Source organism: Myodes glareolus, chromosome 5 (assembly GCF_982192425.1).
Source record: "Myodes glareolus chromosome 5, mMyoGla1.1, whole genome shotgun sequence".
Taxonomy (NCBI): domain Eukaryota; kingdom Metazoa; phylum Chordata; class Mammalia; order Rodentia; family Cricetidae; genus Myodes; species Myodes glareolus.
In genome coordinates, this window is record NC_142030.1 from 103,969,001 (window position 1) to 103,986,964 (window position 17,964).

The 17,964-nt window shown below is 44.7% G+C and overlaps 1 protein-coding gene across 1 annotated transcript in view; it reads left to right on the forward strand.

The window, feature by feature from the left end:
• The first annotated feature begins 9,600 nt into the window (after positions 1-9,600).
• Positions 9,601-17,964, forward strand: part of Marco (macrophage receptor with collagenous structure) — a 31,556-nt gene continuing 23,192 nt past the window's right edge. The window contains exon 1 of the mRNA XM_048443801.3: positions 9,601-9,766. Within this exon, the coding sequence (XP_048299758.3) occupies positions 9,658-9,766 (109 nt within the window). The 5' untranslated portion in view covers positions 9,601-9,657. The remainder of the gene's footprint in view (positions 9,767-17,964) is intronic.

A 17,964-nucleotide genomic window follows, 5' to 3' on the forward strand; every position in this document is an offset into this window, starting at 1 on the left:
ACACTACCGCAACCCTCACAGTGACAGGGGCCGCCTGCTAGCAGTATCCAGAAATGAAAGGAGAAGCAACCCAGGGAAAGACTTGCATCCCAGGTCCGCTTTCACAAGCACCTACTTCCATTTTTGAGGCTAAAAGCACTCTATTCATCCCTACAGTCATAGGACACTGAACAGCTAGTGAATGAACTCTGCTCTTCCCCCAAGGGAGTGTCCCTCTGAAACCAGACTTCGTGGAGATAAGGGCAGAGAAAAGAGGAAGACAGATTCTCACCCTGCACATCAGCTAGGGTTAAAGACCTGCTATTCAGTAAGGAATGGTAAGAGGCCATATTGGCCAGTGTCACTTGTGAGAGGTGTGAGTGTGTGTGTGTGTGTGTGTGTGTGTGTGTGTGAGAGAGAGCTATCTTCTTCAACCACTTTCCACCTTGCTTATTGAGACAGAGTTTCTCAATGAACCTGGGGCTCACTAATTCAGTGAGACTGACTGGCCAGAGATCTCTCATCTTCATCTCCCTAGTGCTGAGATTATAGATGTGTGCTGCCTCGTCCAGCCTTTCACATAGATTATGGGCATCTGGACTCAAGTATCCATGCTTGGGAAACAAGTACTTTACCAACAGGGCCATCTAATCAGGACTACATGCACACACGCACATACACACACACACACACACACACACACACACACACACACACACACACACAGTTTTCAGGTAGAATGAAGGTGAGGAATTTAATGAAGTCAGGCCAGGAAGGGCTGACTGGGGAGTGAGCTGAATGAGAAAGTGTTATTCAGTCACCAGAAGGCTGAGGCTTGTTTGCAGCTCATGTCTCTCAATTAAACAAGACCATCAGACCATCTGTGTAATCACATTAGCTTCATCTCTCCCCCATTTACATCCAATTGTTGAAGGGCCGGGTCTAACGAGGGTCATGGGTTTTGTCAAGTGCAACGAAGACAAAGAGGGAGAAGGCAGCAGAGGCTGTTTGCAGGGGGCTAATTATAAGCACTATCAGTACACGCAGAGGCGGCAGGAGACAGGGCATGAAGTGGGCAGTGGGTCACAGGAGAATGGCAGATTCAGAGGACAGAGGGCAGAGGTCCTGAGACAAGGTGTAGTTGCAGTCCAGATGTCAAAGCAATCGAGTATTAATGGATCTGTGGCAGAACGTCCTTGGAGTGCACAGGAGGGACAACTGGAAGGCAGGTGCTGGGGAGGGAGATCATTTGATCACGAGGGTGTTTGCCTTGTAAGCATGGGGGCCTCAGTTTGACTCTCAGAATTCATGTGGAGTTTTTTTTTTAAAACTCACCAGAGACTGTGCGTGTGTGCGTGTGTGCATGTAGTCCTGTGTAGATGGCTCCGTTGGTAAAGTACTTGTTTCCCAAGCATGGATACTTGAGTTCAGATGCCAGAGACTGGTGAGATGGCTCGGTTGGTAACACATCTGCTGTGCAAGCCTGGGGGCCTGAGTTTGGATTCCCAGAACCCACATAAAGACTGGATGTAGTCCTGCATGTCTGTATTTTAGCATTTTGGGGAGACAGGCAGGTGCCCACTGCTCACTGGCCAGCAGGTGTAGACAGTTGGCAAGTTCTAGGTCCAATGAGGGCTCCCTTCTCAAAAGATAAGGCAAAAAGCAATAGTAGAAAACACAGTGTTGACTTCTGGCTTCTATACATATGCACACACACACACACACACACACACACACACACACATATATATATATATATATATCACATGTACATATGTAAACAAACAAGCAGACAGACAGGCATAGTGGTATGTGCTGATGACCCTGATACTGGGAAGACAGAGACAAGCAAATGTTTGGGCTTGTTGTTCAGCCAGCCTCACCCTTGGTGAGCTCCAGGTCACTGAGAGAGGCCATCTCAGAAATAAGGTGAAGAGTAAGTGAGGGACAACCCGGAGTTGTCATCTGGCTTCCATATGTACACACACACACACACACACACACACACACACACACACACAAATAGGGAAAATAATAAGGGATTGTGAGACTCTATGAGCACACCTGACTGGTTGCTGCTGTTTCCCACCCCATGTTTCCTATAGTTTCCTGAACCTGCTCCAAGGAAGGGTTGATATTGCTCATGGAATTACATGTCAGTGTCTCATGTTGCTCTCTTATAGATGAAAGTGCATTTTGACACTCCTTTCTAAGTGGTATAATGAAAAGTTGGGCCACCCATGAAGACATCAAGGGTTCCAGTAATGAAGGGTGTGCTGTGTGGGCTCAGAAGAACTTGTGTCTCCGAAATCAGCATGGGCAGGAGGAGCTGCCTTCCTGACTATTCTCATCTCATTTCTGTTGCTGTGATAAAAAGTTCTGAACAAAGGCAGACTAAGAGAGAAAGAGTTTAATTGACTTATAGTTTCGGGTTACAGTCCATCATGGCAGGGAAGTCAAAGCAGGGATTGGAAGCACCCAGTCACGTCACATCCACAGTCAAGAAGAGAGATAACAAATGCATGCACGTCTACTTGTGACCAGTCCCAGGGTCCCAGCCTAGAGAATGGTGACACCACAGTGGACTGAGTCATCTCACATCGGTTAACTCCACAAAGAATCACCCACAGACTTGCTCACAGTCCCAGCCAGATCTAGACGATCCCTCATTGAAATCCTCCTTCCTGGTGACTGCAGGTTTTATGAAGTTTATAGAGACATCACACTGGTCTTGCCCAGTGTCAGCCCTGGTTGGAAGCTCTGTGCAGAGAGAGTCTCAACAGAGACCACCTTAATTATTTTTTATTATTCAAATTTTGTTTTTAAAGTCCTATACAAGTATATGCTATTGTGTGTTGAGCATAATTCCCTGGTGTCCTTCCTCTTCCCTTTCTCACACCTTCACCCTCCTTTTAGCACCCTCTGCTCTGAGGCAGTTTCACTTCTCTACTCATGTCACACATACACATATACACGCATACATACATACACACACATACATACACATAAACACACATACATACACATATACATATATCACACATACATACACATATACACACATACATATACACACATACATACACATATACATACATACACACATGCATGCATGCATACATGCATACATACAAAATTTTATATTGCAGCCACAAATGAGAAAAGAACATCTTATATGTGTCTTTCTGGCTTAATTCACTTAACATAATTGCCTCTAATTCCATCCACTTTCCTGCAAGGGGCATGGCTTCACTCTTTTGGCTGAACAGTCTCCCCTGTATATCTCAACCCTCTCCTCGCCCATCCCTCTGTTGCTGGATGCTCAGGTTGGGTCTGTAACTTAGCCATTGTGAACAGCACAAGTGAATGTTGGTGTGCAAGGATCCCTGTGACTGCCGACTTCAAGTGTTCCTGGCAGAGACCCAGGAGAGACAGAACTGGGCAGTAGCTCCTCTGTCCCCTTCTTCCGTCTCTGAGCACAGCTGTGGTATGGACCCTGCTCCCCCTGTGTATGGAGGACTTTGACTTTCTACAGTGTCTGGCTGTAAACCCAAACAACAGACAGAATGCTCCAGGATTCTTGTCCAGGTTCTCCCATCACCTTCCCATCCCAGTGGGCCAGAAGACAATCTTCTGTTCTACTAGTGGAGCAACAACAATTCCAGGATCTCCTTCTTTTTGATTTCTGTTTTAATTAACTTCCAAGGTAAACTGTAAATGCATACTATTTCAAGCATACAGTTGATTGTATTTTAAAACCAACACCTTAATCACACAGAAAATATCACACTGGACACTCTTTGTGCTGTCAGCCTTCCACCATTCCACCAAAAGCAGCATCCGTTTTCAGAGAGTAAAATGAGTTTTGCTTGTTCTGGAACCTTCTAGGAATGGAATCATACCCTATGTTCCCTTTGAGTTCTAGCTCCTCTCACAGAACATGACAGGTTTAGAGATGTATTCTGCTGTGTCTTATCCTGTGGTATGAGCAGTAGTGTGTGGATGTGGATATAACTCTGTGTTCACTGTCCATGGTTGCTTGTATTGCTGGTTTCTTTTTTAACATGTTTTTGTTTATTTAGGGTTTTTGGTTTTTTATTTATTTGTTTGCTTTGCTTTTTCTTTTTTTAAAAAACCGGGGTCTCATATAGTCTTGGGGGCCTAACACTCACTGTGTAGCCCAGAATGACTTTGAATTTCTGGTCCTTCTGCATCCACCTTCTGAGCACTAGGATTGTAGGCATGCACCACCGTGCTCAATTTCTTGCTCTGCTGGGGGCAGAACCCAGGGCTTTTCACCTGTTAGGCAGGCTCTCTGGCAGAACCACATCCTTGGCCTCTGGGCAGAAGTTTCAGACCCGTATTTCCTGTATATGTCTCTCAGCCAAGCAGGTCCTGTCTCCTGCTCTGTTGATTGCCTGAGACAAATGACAGAACAAGAGGATGACAATGGAGAGAGATGAAGGGACACGGGATCAATATAGAGATGCTGTGTGCCCTCCTGCTGAAGGCTTGCATTGTTTGGACTATTAGTTGGGTGGGGGTGATTCTCACACTGAAATAATCCACTCAGGAAAGATGCAGACTGCCGTGATAACTTAGTCAATTAAGAGTTCAAGAGTCCTTTAATTTTGATCAAGAGTTAGCTAATGCCTCAGAGTTTCTTTGCGTCAAATCTCAGGGGCAAAAATCATGATCACATCAACAACAAATGAGGGTCAGAGTAACCTTGCGACATTGTTTAGGCAGAACATAGCTATTTCAGATACAGCATGACCATTACTTTAGAGTTATACACTTTCAGTTATGCTTGGTTTGTATAAACATTACTTGTTTTGATTCATACATCTGGACTATAGTCAGGGTCATGGGAATACCAGGGATGTTGCCAAGGTGGGTGTGGCTGTTAGGAGGGAGAGAGCTGAATGTCTAAGCAGTCAGGACAAAATGGCGTTACCGTTGTCACCTCCACACCACACCATCACTTCGTTTTCAGACTAGACTAAGGTAAGCTCAGGGCTCTTTTTGTTGGACACACAGGCAGCAGCTCACCAGTGAACAAATCTGGGACTCACTAACTGATGAGATGTTGAGGTCTGCAGAGGACTCCAAGAGTGGGGTCGCACGTGCCTGGGTTCCCTCTTCCTCATTCCTCCCATCTTACCAAAGCAGCACGAGGCCCTTGGCTGTCACTTCTGAGACTATCAGAAAACTGGACCTAACTCCACTGAGGCCTCTTGGAATCCATCTCAACACTCCAGTCCAATTAGATGCACTCTGCCCGGAAAGTGAAGCCCCACACTGGACGTCTTGAACAAGTCAGTCTCCAGATGCAAACAGGCCACTTCATCTGGGGAAGAAGCAGGCAGATCTGTGTTCCTGGACAGAGAAGTGTTTGAGCGGAGCACGGGAAGAGACTGTACCTACCCCAGAGCTGTGTGCTCTGTGCCGAATGGGAGATATAAAGGATTGTGAAGGGTACCTCTGAGATGGTATAAAGAGCCCCTTTACAGCCTGGCTTGAAGGTGGTGCCAGAGTGCTCCTTTTACAGATGTGTCACGCATTTATCAGCCCCTCTGATCCTCACCTCAGCCTACAGGAGCGCAGGGACATTTTGGAGCTCCCTGTAATGAAGATGCTAACACCCAGGGCTTATATGGGACTGAGATCAGGGCCCACAAGAGCTGAGTTGCTCAGTAACGGGGGGAGGCTGCTGTTACTTAAATGCTCATAATTTGCTGGTGGCCTACACCCAGGTGAATTTTTAAAGTATTGCATTGAAATATTATTTGGGCTGGAGACATGGCTCAGTGGTTAAAAGAATTTGCTGCACACTGATGAGGTCATGAGTTTAGAGCTCAGCCTGTGTATAACAAGCAAGGCATCCTGTTCGTGCCTACAAGAGGGGGTTGGTGGAGCCAGAAGGATCACTAGGAGTTACTGGATTTTAGACTAGTTGGGAGAACTTGAGCTCCAGGTTCAGAGAGAGACCTCACCTAAAGCAATAGACAGAACTTGATAGAGGACACTAATGCACTCTTCTGGCCTCCAATCACATGTACACAGGTGTGCATCTACACTTGCAACAGAGCAAATAAATCTTTATAAGAACACTATTCATCTTAGGGTTGGGGAGATAGCTGGGCTAATGACATATTTTCCCAACACGTGAGAAAATGAGTTCAACATTCAGAACCCACCTTACCCCCTCCCTCCGACATCAGCCACAGTGCCATGTGCTTGCGATCCCAGTGCTGAGGAGGTGGAGACAGCTGTCTCCCTGAAGCTCACTGGCCAGTCAGTCTAGCCTACTTGGTGACTTGCAAAGATTCTCTTTCAGGATGGTACCTGAGGAATGACAGCCAAGTTGTCCTCTGGTGTGCACACGCACACACACACACACACACACACACACACACACACACACACACACGGGATTGAGACACTAGGATGCCCCACCTGCCCTCCCTCTATATGGGAACTTTCTGGGATTCTGCTAAGTGGACTTCAACTTCCTGCTCTGAGGTCTGACCTGGGAACTCATGAGGGACCAGGGCTTAAGGCTTAGGGTAGAGAACCAGCATGTCTGTTTTCACAAAACGATCTTCCTGGTACCCTCAAATATAGAATCCTGGCTTAAATAGGCTGTAGAAGCGGTGTTCTGAGTTTGAAATTGGATGCCTTCTTGGTATCCGCATGCCAGGCAGCTTACCTGTTGTTAAGTCCTGTCTCCACAACAAATCTTGCTAAAGTACTCAAGGAGCTACAGCTTTGTGCTGAGCTCAGAGAAATTAAGCAGTGTTGGAGGGAGGAGAGCTGCTTATTGGTTCCCAGCTGCTCAGCCCCAAAATAATCACACAGAAACTGTATTAATTAAACCACTGCTTGTCCCATTAGCTCTAGCTTCTTATTGGTTAACTCTTACATAGTAATTCAACCCATTTCTATTCATCTGTGCATCACCACGAGGTCGTGGCCTACCAGCAAAGTTTCAGCACGTCTATCTCAGGCGGCGGCTCCATGGCATCCTTCCGACTCCGCCCTTCTTCCTCCCAGCATTCAGCCTTGCTTTCCCTACCTACCTAAGTTCTGCCTTGCTATAGGTCCAAAGCAGTTTCTTTATTCATTAATGGTAATCACAGCACACAGAGGGGACTCCCACATCAAAGCAGGTTGATTGAAACTGCACAAAGAGTTCACGCAAGAGCTGTTGTTCAGATTTAGTTTTGCTTTGTGTATGTTATATGTATATTTGCATGTGTGCATTCATGTATTTAAGCACCTGTATGTGTGTGTGTGTGTGTAGGCGGTGGAGGTGGTTGGACAACTTTCAGGAGTTAGTTCCCTCTTTCCACCATGCGTGTCCTAGGAACCAAACTCAGGTCACCAGACTTGGCAGCAAGCGCCTTTTACCTGTGAAGCCATCTTGTCAGCCCAATCCCATCTCACCAAGCAGGTTAGCTCGCTGGCCAGGGCTTCACCAATCTCCACCTGCCAGGTATGGACTTGCAGCCACACGGCCAGCTTCCCACATGGGCTCTGGGGATCCAAATTCATCCTTGTGTAGGAGAACACTTTACCTAAGTTCACTTCTCCCTCAGCCATTGCCCTGATTGGGAGATTCGGCTCTGCCTGGCTCTGTAGCTACAGTCGACACAGGCACATTTGATGTTCATTACATGTTCCCTCTAGGCTTGGGGCTCAGATGAGCCCCATCCCTGCTGTTCAAAGATCAGCGCTGAGTCAGGGAAAGGCAGGAGTGGGGTAGTCCAGAAGTAGGCCTCTTTGCTTTGGGAATTCCTCTTCTGTAAGAGGCCCTAACCCCTGCCACCCGCTCTTTGGCAGCCCCTGGCTTCTAGTTGGAGCTGCCAGCTGGCTACCTCCACATGACCCAGTACTCTCCTTTAACTCTTTCTAGCTCAGCTATCTTAATGTGCATGGGTATGCACGTGTGTTCAGAGGCCAGAGGACAACCTCGGTCGTCATTCCTCCACACCGTCCACCCATCTCGTTCTTTGATCCAGGCTCTCTACCTGGTCTGGTGCTCATCAAGTGGACCAGTGATCCACCTGTCTCTGTCTCTCGGCACTGGGGCTTAAGGGCAGACCACAATACTCAGAAGTGGGTACTTGGGATTGAACTTAGGTCCTGACACTAGCAAGGTCGTGTAGAGCAAGACACTCTGAGCAAAGAAGTCAACGTCTTCATCAGATCAAGTGTTCCTACTTGCAAGAGACCCTCCTTATTGTCCAGCCCTGAGCTCATGCGATTTTATTCAGCCTCTCCCTTATTATGCACACGTGGAGGGCATAGCTTGAGTGACTTCTCTACCATCCCACAGCTGTCGTGAGGACCAGCCGGGGTCTGCAGCAAGCATTGTTTCCCTCCATCTGAATCTTAATTATCATGACCTGCCTTAGGGTCAACAGAGACAAGAGGGATGAGCTTAGACCTCACTGAGCTGCAGGGAATGTGAATGTACACACACACACACACACACACACACACAGAGAGAGAGAGAGAGAGAGAGAGAGAGAGGTATGCACACACACAGAGTGCAAAGGAAAACATGCATGTACATGTGCATTCACACATGTACATACACGTGTGCACACAACATGCACACCTTTCCGATGTGCTATAGAAAGATATCTCCCAGGTGATTGCAAGAGTGTTTTAACTTTAATTGTGTGTGTGTTATGTATGTATGTACACACATGTGTGATGGTGTGCATACATGTGTGGAGGCCAGAGGATAGTTTGTGGGAGTCAGTTCTCTTCTCGCCATGTGGATCCTGGGATTCAAATTCAAGTTGGAAGTTTTGGCTACAAGAGTTTTTACCAGCTGAGCCATCTCTCTGGCCTTCCACCTCTCTCTCTCTCTCTCTCTCTCTCTCTCTCTCTCTCTCTCTCACACACACACACACACACACACACACACACACACACACACACACACTGAACCTGGAGCTCATTGATTGACTAGACTACTAGCCAAGGAGCTCAGGGACACCTGTCTCTATCTTGCCATCTCTGGGGTGACAGACACTGCAGCCACACCTTGTTTTTATTGTTGTTGTTTTGCTTTTGAATAGGTTTTGGTGATCTGAATTTATGTCCCCACGCTTGCCCAGCTGACACTTTAATCTTCCCAGCTTGCTTCCTAAACTTTAATGTGCCAAAAACCACATGGGGACCTTATTAAACTATAGGTTTGGATTCGGTCTGTGTCCCAAGTCATGCTTCTGAGGCTGATACCGGGACCCATTATGTCTAAGGATGAACTCAACCTGAAGAGAGGCAAAGGAAGATTCCAGTGTGGGTTGGAGAAATCCTGGGATAGCTAGCTAAGTCTGCACGAATGCAGGGTTAGGAAGACAGAAGGAAGAGAAAGGCCTGTTTAGGCGTCACCTAGAGTCCTGAGGACAAGGAGAGTCTTCCCCAACCTCTTAACCAGTAGCTTCCCTACATACAGCTCCACAGGTGAACAGCCTGAGTGTAAGCAAAAACCAACTATACAGTAAGAAATCAGGAAGCATTGTGCAAATTGTAGAATCATTGCCAAAGGGAAGTCGCGCAGGTCTCCAGCTAGATGCCGCAGTTAAATAGGAGCCCCGCTTCCTCTTGGGGAAGCATTTCTGCTGGCTCCAGGGCTTTGGCCACCTATAAAACTTAGCAATGGGAAATAAAGAAACCCTTAAGGAGGAAGCCTTGTTGGGGAGCACGGAAGAAGGACCCAGTTTTGACCAAGCCATGTTCCCTGTTATGGAGACCTTCGAAATCAACGGTAAAGTGTGACTCCCGAGTAGTGGGACGGCACAGAAACTTAGCCTTTGATGGTGGGGAGAGAGAAGAGGCAACCATGGGAGCGCAGGCATGTGACCTGGTGCATTTCACACCTGACCTCACTAGCTAGACGGCATCAGTCTGGAATTTCTGGAAAGCTGACCACAGATGCTGCGTCCTTGGTGTATAGTCGATTTTTTGTATAGTCTGGTCCTCTTTAAAAGTCATATTTAAGTATTTTCCTTTTGTACGAATGCCAGTTGCTTATTAAGGCAGTGGCTCCCTCCTTAATGAGCATCTCATGAGGACACACTGGGTGTCTGTTGAGATGATGTTACCAGTCAAGAGATGAGAGGAAGTCCTACAGGGGCTTAGATGCAGCTCAGACAGTGGGGGGCTTACCTAGCATACATGAAGCCCTGTGTTCAATCCGGAGCAGGACATAAATGGGTGATGCATGCCTGCGATCTCAGCCCTGGGGAGGCAGAGGCAAAAAGATGAGGAGTTCAAGGCCATCTTTGGCTAACGTTTGGGGCTAACTTGAACTATGTGAAGCTTTGTTTCAAAAAGAAAAGCAATGGCGCTGAAACCAAAGCTGTGTATATATTTGGATGCCTTGTGGGGCTTTTAATATGCCTTAAGGGCCTTCTGTGATAGCCAATGTATTGACTTGGGAGCACGTTCTTCATTTCCTGTCAGTTTCTCTAGCTTTGTCACTGGTTTAATTTAGATGGAACACAACTTCAAATATCAGAAAAGTTTTCTTACATATTTATTTGTGCGTGTGTGTGTGTATGTGTGTGTGTGTGTGTGTGTGTGTGTGTGTGTGTGTGTGATGCGTATGTCAGGGTGAATGAGTGACAGTCAGGGAACAGCTTTAAGAATCAGTCCTCCCCTTCTTCCCTGTGGAATGCTGGGATGGAACTCAGGGCGTCAGTCTTGGATGTAGGTGCCTCTCTGCACTGAGCTGTGTCATTGCCCTCTAAAGATGGCTTAGAGGACCTCTCAGCGTTATATGGGTGAGGTATCGTTTACATCCTCAGGAGTTTGCAGCATTTAAAGTCCGGGGTGGACTTATTTGCCACTGGAGAGCTCTGGTTTCCCGTTCTAGAACATTCTACGGGAATGATCTTTCATAGCGATCAGCTGGAGTTCAAGGGGGTTGTGAGCCACAGGACACACGTGCTGGAACCCGAACTTAGGTCCTCTGGCAGTGCAGAAAGTGCTATTAGCCACGGAGCCTTCTTTGCAACCTCTATTCCTGACCTTCTGAACATGGGTTCTGGGGATGTGAACCAGGTCCTCATGCTTGCTAGGCAAGCACTCCACTGACTAATCTCGCCATCTCACCCTCTGGATTTTTTAAAAAATATACACTAGTCTAGAAAATTCAGTTGACCATTATATTCAGCAGCTACTACCTTCTGGATACCACAGTGAGCACAGAGAAAGATACTAGACAAACAGGTCGCTGGCCTTCAGGGAAGCATACTGAGGTGAGGAGGACAAGCCCTGCCTTGGCTGGCCTTTCTAAACAATGCCGACTGAGGCAGAAAATTGTTTAAGACATCATAGATGTAACCTGGGATGGGACCTGGAGGCAGAGCTGCTGTCGCCTCTCAAGTTGAAAGGATGAAAGAAACTAAGTACAGAAATGAGACGGTGAGTGGTTGGGGAGGAGTGAGACATGTTTAGGTCTCTCTCTCTCTCTCTCTCTCTCTCTCTCTCTCTCTCTCTCCTCTCTCTCTCTCTCTCACACACACATGCACACCCACATGCACACACACAAGGAATGCCCGTAGAAATCTAAAGAGTTCCATGCAGCGGGATTGAGGGTGGGATGGAGGACTCTGAACCCTATCCCAAGGTTACTGGGAAGGCTGGAGAGCCGCACAGAGGTTGAGTGCACTGGCCTGTAGCTGAGACTGCTCGCTGGTGGGTGGGAGACAGGTGGAGAGCCAGACAGCAAGGGGTGAACAAGGCAGTAGCTGTAAAGAAGCGAAACAAGGACAGTGGATATGGCTCAACAGGTTAAGTAAGCGCCTAGTTTACAAACTGAGGACCTAGGTTCAGATCTCCAGTGCCCATGTGGCAAGCTGGGCAGGGTTGCACAGTCTGTACCTGGTACTGGGGGTAGGTAGAGGTAGAGGCCAATCAAATTTCTATCTCTACACTTGTGATATTGTGGGAACGTTAGTCAAATGGCATCATATATAACTATCTTTCTTTTAACTTTTTAAAAAATGCGTTTTAGTGTTTTGCCATGGGCATTGGGTACCCTGGAACTGGACAGTTACAGACAGTTGTGAACTGTCATGTGGGTACTGGGGATTGAATCCGGGTCCTCTGGAAGAGCAGATAATGCTATTAACCACTGAGTCATCTCTGAAGCCCCATATGTGACTTTCTAAAGACTGGTTATGAGGCTAGCAAGATGGCTCTGCGGGATAAAGGTAGAAGCTGCCAAGTCTGATGACCTGAGTCCAACTCCAGGGTCCACATGATGGAAATAGAGATCTGACTCTAACAAGTTATACTCTGACCACCACATGTGTGCTATGGCAGGCTTGTGTTTGTGTGTGTGTGTGTGTGTGTGTGTGTGTGTGTGTGTGAAAGAGAGAGAGAGATACACAAAAGCATAATAAAAATTTGCTTTTTTCTCTTTTAGTATGTATAATGTGTGTGATGCATGCATGTGCATTTTATATGTGTATGCATGCATGTGCACATGACTTGACATGCAAGTAGAGGGTGTGATGCATGCACGTGCATTTTATATGTGTATACATGCATGTGCATATGGCTTGACATGCAAGTGAAGGTCAAAGGACAACCTCAGGTGTCAGGTCTCTTGGGATTCTCCTGTATTCTCCTCCCCTCTCTCCACAAAAGCACTGGGTTGGAACTGTGTGTTACTGCAGCCAACATTAGATGGGTTCTAGAGATTCTAATTCAGACCCTCACAATGCCATGGCACGTGCTCACCCAGCCCACTGAATAATTTCCCCAACCAGGGTTTTCAATTTTATCACACAGTGTAATACCCCGAGAGCCGTTCAGACAGTGGGATCCCAGGAACAAGTTCATAAGAGTGAGTAGTGACCCACAGGGTGAAGGCACCTCAGTTTAAGTGTTCATCCTCAGGGGGCATTAGGACTATTTCCTCTTTGGGGCTTCTACAAATAAAGTTGCTATAGGTATTTATGAAAATTTTCTATGTGGATAAACTTTTCTTTCCCATAGCATCTGAGGATAGCCCGCTTTGTGTTGACATGCTGTCTTTGTTTTCAACACTCGCTGTGTAAGAGCAGAACACTTCCCACACACAGTTAAACCAGGTAACCAACACGCAAAGTCTCAGGTCCCACACAGGTGCTTGTGGTGGTGCTTGCTGGCACTGTGTGACATGAGGGCATCCTCGGGGAAGTCATGGGACCAAGACTGCAGCAAAGTCACACCATGCAGTGATGACAACCCTACCAGAAACACTGTGGATTCATATCATGATTTCATGGTTTTGAATTAAGTCTTAGACACTGAACACTTAGAAGGCTTTTGTGAAGGCTGATACTGTGTTCCCCCACCACATTCAATAGGGTCATATAGACCATAAACTAAAAACCAATATATTTCATGCTTTTGACATGAAATCTTGGGGAAATATTCACAAAGCATATCAAGCAATACATAAAGATAATTTCACACCACCACAAGTGGACTTTATTCCAGACATGCGAGGATGGTTGGACAGTGTTCACAGGGTCTATGACTAGCCCTTCCCCCAGGCCACCCTGTCTGGATTACTGCACTGGATAGAGCTGTTCTTCTCACATTCCAGTCTCTCCAGAGTGTTTCAGTTATTCTACAGCCTGGCCTTTCCACACACATTTTAGTATTAGCTTGTCCATCTATTACTACATAAAAATTTTGCTGCAGTATCGGTACAAGTTGTATTACACCTCTAAATGAATGTATTAATAATTAACACCTTTGCCCCACACAGGTTTAACCTGTAAATGTAATGTATCTCTTCATTTCTTGATTTTATTTTTCCAAAGTAGAATTTTGTAATTTCGAGTGTGTATACAAATCCTGTATCTATTTTGAATCTGTATCTGTTAACATCGGAATATTTTATTTTCTCTGGACTGAACATAGTATTACCATGGGGGTTAATTTTTAAATTAATAAAGTAAATTTTAAAAATTTTATTATTTGAAATTAATTTTAATTAAATCCTGAGTAAAATTTAATTTTTTAAAATTTAAATTAAAATAATAAAAATTTAAATTAAAATGACAAAATTATTTTGTTCTCTTTCTGCATGAGTGTGCATGCACGTGTGTGTGCATGTATACATGCTTGTATGTTCCTATGGAGACTTTAAGAGGGCACCAGAAGCCCTGAGGAGGAGTTAAGGGTGGTTGTGAGCCTCTTGATGTGAGTGCTGGGTCCTGACCTCTGGTCCTCTGGGAGAGCAGTCAGTGCTCTTAACTGCTGAGCCACAATCTCTCCGGCCCAATGCTACTATGTTTAATTTTAGTTCCAATTGTTTTTTATTGGAATATAACAATGACATTGAACTTATTTATTTATTTGTTTATTTATTTATTTATTTATTTATTGCCTTCTGGCTCTTTCTCACTCTGTTCTTTTTTTAAATTGTTTTATTGAGCTATACATTATCTCCACTCCACTCCCCTCCCTTCCTCCCCTTCTACCCACTTCCATGACCCCCATGCTCCCAATTCACTCAGGAGGTCTTATCTTTTCCCCCCTCCTATTTAGATCCATGAATGTCTCTCTTAGAGTCCTCTTTGTTGTCTAGGTTCTCTGGGGTTGTGGACCGTAGGATGATTTTTCTTTGCTTTATGTATAAAAGCCACTTATGAGTAAATATATATTATATTTGTATACATATTATATATTATATATAACATTATATATTAAACCTCACTCAGTATGTTTTTTTCTAGTTCTGTCCATTTGCCTGTAAATTTCAAAATGTCATTATTTTTGACTGCTGAGTAATACTCCATTGGGTAAATGCACCTCATTTCCTTTATTCATCCTTTTGTTGAAGGGCATTTAGGTTGTTTCTAGGTTCTATTACAAATAACACTACTATGAACATAGCTGAACACGTCTTTGTGGTATGAATGAGTTTCTTTTAGGTATATACCCAAAAGTGGTATCACTGGGTATTGAGGTAGTGTTTCCTAATTTTCTGAGAAATCACCACACTGACATCCAAAGGGGCTGTACCAACTTGCACTCAAACCAGCAATGCAGAAGTTTTTCCTTGTCCCCACAACCTCTCAAAGCATAAGCTGTCATCAGTGTTTTTGATCTTGGCCATTCTGACTGGTGTAAGATGGAATCTCAGAGTTGTTTTGATTTGCATTTCTTTGATGGCTAAGGATGTTGAGCATTTCCTTAAGTGTCTTTCAGGCAGTTGAGATTTGTTTATTGAGAATTCTCTGTTTACGTCTGTACGCCATTTTTTTATTGAATTATTTGTTCTTTTGATGTCAAGTTTCTTGAGTTCTTCATATATTTTGGAGATCAGTCCTCTGTCCGATGTAGGGTGGGTGAAGATCTTTTCCCATTCTGTAGGCTGTCATTTTGTTTTGTTGACCGTGTCATTTTCTTTACAGAGGCTTCTCAGTTTCAGGAGGTCTTGGTTATCAATAGTTGCTCTCAGTGTCTGTGCTACTGGAGTTATATATAGGAAGTGGTCTCCTGTGCCAATGCGTTCAAGTGTACTTTCCAATTTCTCTTCTGTGAGGTTCAGTGTGGTTGATTTTTATATTGAAGTCTTTTATTCATTTGTATTTGAGTTTTGTGCATGGTGATAGCTATGGATCTATTTTCATTCTTCTACATGTTTATATCTAGTTATGCCAGCACCATTCGTTGAATAAGCTTCTTTTTCCATTTTATATTTTTAGCTTCTTTGTCAAAATTGGGTGTTGATCATGTATCCTACAGCTTTGACAAACTACTTATTAGCTCTCTAGATTCCTTTTAAATATTATTAGGGATTTGTTGCATTGACTCTTGCTTTTGCAAATAGAAATGTATATATTTTTTTCTGAGCTATGTGTCTTCCTTTTTGTTCTTTATTGCATTGGAATCTCCACGACTGTACTGAATAAGAGGACAGGAATGGATATCCCCTCTTTGCTCCCAGTCTTAAGGGAGAAATACTGTGTCCCGTACAACTGTATGATACTTGGTTTAGACATTTGCAAATGCCTTTTTATTACTAGTTTATTTTAAAATTTCTTTATTTCATTTTTTTATGTCTGTGTCCCTATATGTTTGCATACATGCGTGTATTCCCACAGAATTCAGAAAAGAGCATCAGATTCGCTGGAACTGAAGTTGGGGGTGCTTGTGAGTCACCCAGCGTGGGTGCAGGGAATTGAACTTGGGTCCTCTGGAAGAGCAGCAAGTGCCCTTAACTGTTGAGACAACTCTCCGCCCCCATTGTTTGGAAGTTTCTCACTGAACCTGTGGTTTGCAGGTTCAACCAGACTGACTGACTAAGAGGAATCTTCCTGTCCCTGTCTCCTCGCACTGGGATTATGGAAGAACGTTACAGCAGCTGACTCTTACCTGGGTTCTTGTGATCTGTTCATGTTTGTGGATCAAACATTTAACTGACTGAGCCATCTCACCAGCGCCCAGCCCTGTTTCCTTCACATCTTATTGAGGACTCGTTTTGACCCAGGATATGCTCAGTCTTGGGGAATGGATGTTCTGTGTGTGGTGAAACAGCTGTGCCCTTGGTTGTTACTGGATGGAGCATTCCGGAACTGTTTACTAGGCATTCGTTGATGGTGTCCTGTCCTTCTGTATCTTTGCTGGTTTTTATCAGTTGTTGTAGGCAAAGTACTAAAATTAAAATCTCTAATTATATTTAGTGATTTGTATCTTTCTTCTTTCAGTTGTATCATTTTTTTCTTTCTGTAGTTTTAAGTCCAGCTATTTGACTTCTTTTAGATAATATGTAGTTGTGTCACGTTGTGTAATTCTCCTTGCCAACATGTGTGCTCAGGTTGGTAGACTGGGGCTGTTTACAGGTGTATCAATTACCAAGTACTAGGGCTCAAACAGACCAGCTTATCATGCAATTTCCATCTTTTCCCCTTCACCTATTTTCCTTTCTTACTTTCTGGTTTTTCTTTATTTCCAATGAATTATTTGAATACTCTTTGAAATCCCATTTGAATGTATTCCACCCCCCCTTTTTTTTGCTTTGTCTATTTCCTCAATGTGATAAAATTTCCTGACAAAAGCAACTTGAGGGAGAAGGAGGGTTTTTTTTTTTTTTTTGGCTTAGAATTCCGGAGGAATGGAGTCACCACAGCTGGAAGACCTGGTAGCAGTGTGAGTACGTGGCAACAGCGGGAGGGCGTGGCGGCTAGAGAGGGAAGGTGGCTGTTCACATTGCATCCTTGCTCAGGAAGCAGAGAGTTAATAGGAAGTGGGGCCAGGCTGTTAAGCCTCAAAGCCCGCCCCAGTGACTCACTTCCTCCAGCAAGGTGTCACCTTTTAAAGGATCTACAGCATTCTAAAACAGCATCACCAGCCAGAGAGCAAGTGCTCACACACGTGAGCCAATGGGGAACAGAGCACATCTAAACCACAATCATTTCTTTAGGGCTTTCTCTGGGCATTGCAATATACTTACAAAATACGCCACCATTTTTTGGAATTAGGATTTTCCCACTTAAGGGCACTCAAAGAACTTTTCTTTCCATTTATACTTTCCATTTACACTTTAAAATGAAATTATCTTAAGAATTTCCTCTCTGTGCATTGAGCACAATGTAAAACGACAGCATATTTGTTTTTAGTCAGGGAGTGTGATTTTAGAGACTTGAAAATCATGTATGTGTGTGTGTGTGTGTGTGTGTGTGTGCGCGCGCACGCGTGCACGTGCGTGTCACGTTTCTAACCATTCCATTGTTCTCTTTCTGTTTTGAAGCGTAGGCCTTCTATGTCATTTCCTGTTTGGAGAAGTCTTTTTAAATTCTCCCTCTGAGACTGTCTGTCCTTTCCACTCATTCCTGAAGACGTTTTCATCACAAGAGATTCGTGGTTGGAAGTACTTTCCTTTCAGCACACAGAACACAGTGTGCCACTTCTGTCTGATCTCCACGGTTTCAGGTAGAAAGTCGGCTGTCATTC